This window comes from Penaeus chinensis, chromosome 9, assembly GCF_019202785.1.
Source record: "Penaeus chinensis breed Huanghai No. 1 chromosome 9, ASM1920278v2, whole genome shotgun sequence".
NCBI classification, from domain to species: domain Eukaryota; kingdom Metazoa; phylum Arthropoda; class Malacostraca; order Decapoda; family Penaeidae; genus Penaeus; species Penaeus chinensis.
The window spans coordinates 25,564,505-25,569,504 of NC_061827.1; the positions used below are offsets into that span (position 1 = coordinate 25,564,505).

General features: G+C 37.6%; 1 protein-coding gene across 1 annotated transcript in view; it reads left to right on the top strand.

Moving 5' to 3' along the window:
- LOC125028597 (fas-binding factor 1 homolog) overlaps positions 1-5,000 on the top strand; it is a gene marked incomplete in the record, with an annotated part of 59,269 nt that overhangs the window by 16,487 nt on the left and 37,782 nt on the right. Inside the window, 3 exon segments of the mRNA XM_047618056.1 lie at positions 1-49; positions 1,069-1,175; positions 3,637-3,745. Of these exon segments, the coding sequence (XP_047474012.1) occupies positions 1-49; positions 1,069-1,175; positions 3,637-3,745 (265 nt within the window).

Sequence of the window (5,000 nt, forward strand, 5' to 3'; positions counted from 1 at the left end):
TATAAATATGAATTCAACTGGCGATGATGACCACCTTAAGGAATTGATGGTAAGTATGAAATACAATTATGTTTCTGTGATAGATTTGGTAGCATTCACATACAGAATTTATTGTTCATCAGAATTACATGACATTAACATGTATCCATTATAGTAATGCGATATATCAGGTTATCCATTATGAGCTTGATCTAGTTATCGTATTTTTAAAAATTAACTTGAAATTGATTATAAATGAAATTGTACCGAACTGCTTAGATCAAGGTGGTCTAGTTATGGGGCCCATGTGCTTATATTATTATCTTAGGAAATAATAAACTGATACAAACCGAAAAGATGTTTCAACAGAGCCGTCTTTTCCAACAGTTATGGCCTATGCAATACCTCCCGTATGACAGGAATTGAGTTGGTGGTAAACATTAATTCAGTTGCCAGAGGCATTTCTCCTACCTTGGTTATTTTAATGCATAATCGTACTCATATGAAATATTTATAACACACCACAATTCATCATGATATATTATACCACAGGAGTGAGCAGAGCTTAGCGTTCCAATAATATGTACATAAAGGGCAAACATGTATGAGAGTGTATCAAAGTGCTAGGGATTCAGGAATGCTACAAAAAAGGCCTAATATCAGCTGTATCAAATGTATCCCCCTTTCCCCAATGCAGGGCAGTCCCCATGAAGATTTGTCGCAGTATATTTTATTTTTGAAATGCGCACAAACTATCTTCATGCCACAGATGTCATTAAAAAAATAAAGTTTGGACTTTTTATGATATTAAATTAATTAAGTAGTCACATTTTTTAGTGTTCACTCAACCAATTTGTAAAAGTGCACACAAAATTATTGAACATATTTTTTACAGAAGACCTACATTTTTTTGTGCAATTTAAATTAACATTTTAAACATTTTAGCACTCTAACCAGCAACACTAAAAAAACAATGCTAATCAGTTCTAAGAGTCAGGTGACTAATTCTCTCCTTTTTCTGTAGTTGGCCCTAATGCAGAATACATATACATGAAAGTTGCCTGATTATTTAATGTAATTTCTCAACAGGTTAAATTACGGAGTGCAGAAATCGAGGTTGCAAGATTGCAAGCTGAACTGGAGTTGATTCATAATCAACATTCAAAAGAAATATCAATATTGGAAAATGCTAATGTGTATGTATGTTATTTTTTCTAAGCTATGTAGCCTTTGCATTATTTTTTTCCTTCCAGTATTCCAATCACTGAGAGACTAACAGAAACATGCTGAAATAATACTTATATAGTTTACAACATCCACAAGATCTAAGATTTGATTTGTGAAAAAGCAGTTTTCAAATATGACACCCTTTTAGACAGGCATCCATAGCCATAACGTTCTATCATCTGTAGAGTTAAAGCAACTAGAGGAAATGAAGGGAATCTGAGGTGCCATTTAGAATACATAGAATTGTATCAAATGATATTCTGTAACTTGCAAGAGTGAGGTTGCAGAAACAATGGAGAACAATGTAATTCTGTATTTGAATTACGATTACACAAGTAATGCGGAGTGTTGTTACTGGGTAAAGGTATAGTATGGCCCTCATCTTATTGTCTCTTGCCCACTTTTCCTCATCAGTCTCATACATCTCCCACCAAATTACGCCAGATGGCACTGGAACAGGACAGAGGAAACTTAGCCTGAGTCACAGTTGACAATACCTATTTCCTAGGCCGAGGAGCAGATATGTTTACAGCATGGCTCCTCAACTTGTTCTTGGCTAAAAATCCTACCTCAAGGACAAAGGGGATTAAGGCATCAGCTGGCTAAACAAGATCTAGGATGCGAGACTGACTCCTATAGCCTGGGCAGAAATAGGCTGAGTGGAATGTCATTCAGGGACAATTGCTCCACAAATTAGAAAGAGGAAAAGAATGTGTACCCAGGTACAGCTCTGCCTGTATAGGCAGTTGTGTCAGATAGTACCAGACCAGGTACAGGTTTGTAAATATCCACTGAACTGATTGTAGCAGCTGTGGCCACCCAACCTGAACGTAACTCATGCGTAGCATACTTCTTAGATGGGTTATACCACAGCCAGCAGCCTCTCCTTGACTGATCATCAGCAGGTACATCTGACGACTCAGTGACGAGTCCGGATTGGTTGACAACACATACCTTACTGTGCTTTTGATTGGACCTCTTAAACAGGCTCCCCTTGTTCCTGATTTCCTGACATAGTTCCTGGTTTACTTCAGGCCCGGGATCTGGAACACAGAACTGCCTCCGGGCTAGTACAGTGGTTATGTGTTGGCTTCTCATCTGAGGGGTCAGCAGTTTGTGTTTGTGATGCCTTGATGATTCATTTAAAGTGGTCACTACCTCCATCCTTCTGTGTCTATGACATGTTGGGCTTCTTATAGCAGGAAGAAGGAAATTGTCTGGGAGAGAATTTGGCCCCCTCATCGTATGGAGCCTTAGGCAATAGTTAGAGAGCGATGAAAAGTCTGAAGGGAGGAAGACCTTCATTAGCAGGGACAGGGACTAGTGGAGGCATGCATTTCTCATACCCCTAGGGTCGAGGGGTAGAACGTGCAACTGTAGAAGGTTCTGAAGCACCAGTTACAGCTTAGAATAAATGGAAACTTTGCAGAGTGAGCAGCATGGAATGTGTGTGAGGGCAGCCAGCAGCAAAATTCACTCTAGGGCATTGGAGGTTAGGCACAGAACTATGGCGACAGCAAGTTAAGACCTTCTGTGGCAGAAGGTTTTACCACAACCAGCTTGGAGGTGGAGAAGGGTCTCTCTTTCTGGGGTACAGATGATAAGTGATAATGACGTGTATGTATGCGAATGCTTTAGTTCATACTCCTCAGCTTATAGAGGTGTCATTCAATATTACATCAATTACTGGCTTTTTTTTTTTTTTTTTTTTTTTTTTTTTTACTTTTTCACTTTGAAATATGATAATTGGTAAGGTAGGCATGTCAATGATAGTGAACATAATTTGCCTTTTATGCATTAAATTCATTTTTGAATTCATATATCCAGTGGTTAGATGTGACAAACACGTCATAAATTGGCGAATCGCGCTTATTTCTTACACTAACTATAGTTGTTAACTATTTGGATCTGGATGCTTTACTGTCATCAAATGCGGGCATAAGGCTTACTTGAGCAGCCAATCTGACACGAACACTTTACAATATTATTTCGTCTTTTCTGCATAAGCACTTTTAGCTTTTTTGTTATTTTCCAATGTCCATATTTGTTGTTTGCTTTGCTTTATCCATATGGCAATAGACTATTTTACTTGCACACACTCCAAACCATCTCTCTAGGTAGTCCATAACTCCTTTTCGTAATGTAAATGGCGACCTCCCTAGCGCTATTCCAGCCATGGTTCACCAATTGTACATTCCACATTCGTTTATCGATGGGAATAATACAAAAGCCCCTGCCCACAATTAAATTTTCCCATGACGGTATGTTCGCGTCACCTGGCTCTCAAAACATTTTTTTCATGACGTGTTCATCACGTCATCTTGGTCGATAATGGCCCATTGCATAATATTTGTTTTTGATGTTTGCATAGATTTGCCTTTTAAATTTGTCATGTTTAGGGAGTAGAATAAATAAAATTGTCCTTTATAGAAGAAGGATGAATATAGAAAAAGAGGTTTGGGAACAGACGGAAAAGCACTTACGAGAACAGAGAGACTCCGTAGTAAATGAACTTCAGAGCAAGCTCTCCACCTTACAGGTAAGCACAAAGGGAAGTGTTCATGTTATATGTCTATGGTCAGTGGCAGATCCAAGGTGTTCCAAATGGGTGAAGGACGCGGATTGTACATTGTGAACTCGGTTTTCCGGAAGAACATGTAATGGATAGTGGAATCAACTTTCAAAATCTGCACTGCGGACGGAGTAGGGGATACTAGACAAGAGCCGCTGTTTCCCGATATGTCTGTGAGCTATAAGTAGTAGGTGGTGTGTCACTTGGTTTACTTCGGACTAACCACTTGTGTAGCTTGCAATACGACGTAAAAACTTCCAGATTGGATGGCGTGCTTAATATGAATTGCAGTACTGTTTTATTGCTCTTATGTAATGTGATATCGATAAGTACGATCAATCGGCTATGTCATTTTTATGTATCCCCCCTAATTTTGTCCGTTAAATGAGGTCTAATTTTATATCTTCGTATCACTTATATGGGTGCAATTTATCACAATCCCTGGATCCGCTACTGACTATGGTGATTGTTTGGTCACCATAGTCATCAACGTTAATAGTATTGCATTTTTATCTTAGTAATTCTTCGTATTAGTAACAGTTGTTATGGATTGCCTTGCTGGTGTTATTAATATGATTGCAATAATCATTATATTTCTAACTCTCCCATTCAGTTAACACCATCCTTCATCTATTTTTTTATTAGTGTTTTCCTACCTGGCATCCCATAATTTCTTCTCTTTGCCGTTATTTCCCATTTTTTCTTTGTATTCATTCAATATATTTTTTTGCTTTCCATGGATCTCCGTCCCTCTCTTCCTTATAACAAATAGGTTATATAAAAGTATGAAATACATGCTTACCCACGAACATCCCCCCCCCCCCCCCCCCCCACACACACACACACACACACACACACACACACACACACACACACACACACACACACACACACACACACACACACACACACACTCACACATATATATGTATACATATACATATACATATATGTACATACATACATACATACATATATACATACATATTTATATACATATATACATACATATTTATATACATATACATATATGTACATACATACAGATATATATATATACACACATATATATATACATATATACTTATACATGTCTATATATATATACATATCTATACATACATATATATGTATGTATGTATATATGTAGATGTGTGTGTGTGTGTGTGTGTGTGTGTGTGTTTGTGTGTGTGTATGTGTATACAGATAGATATATATTATA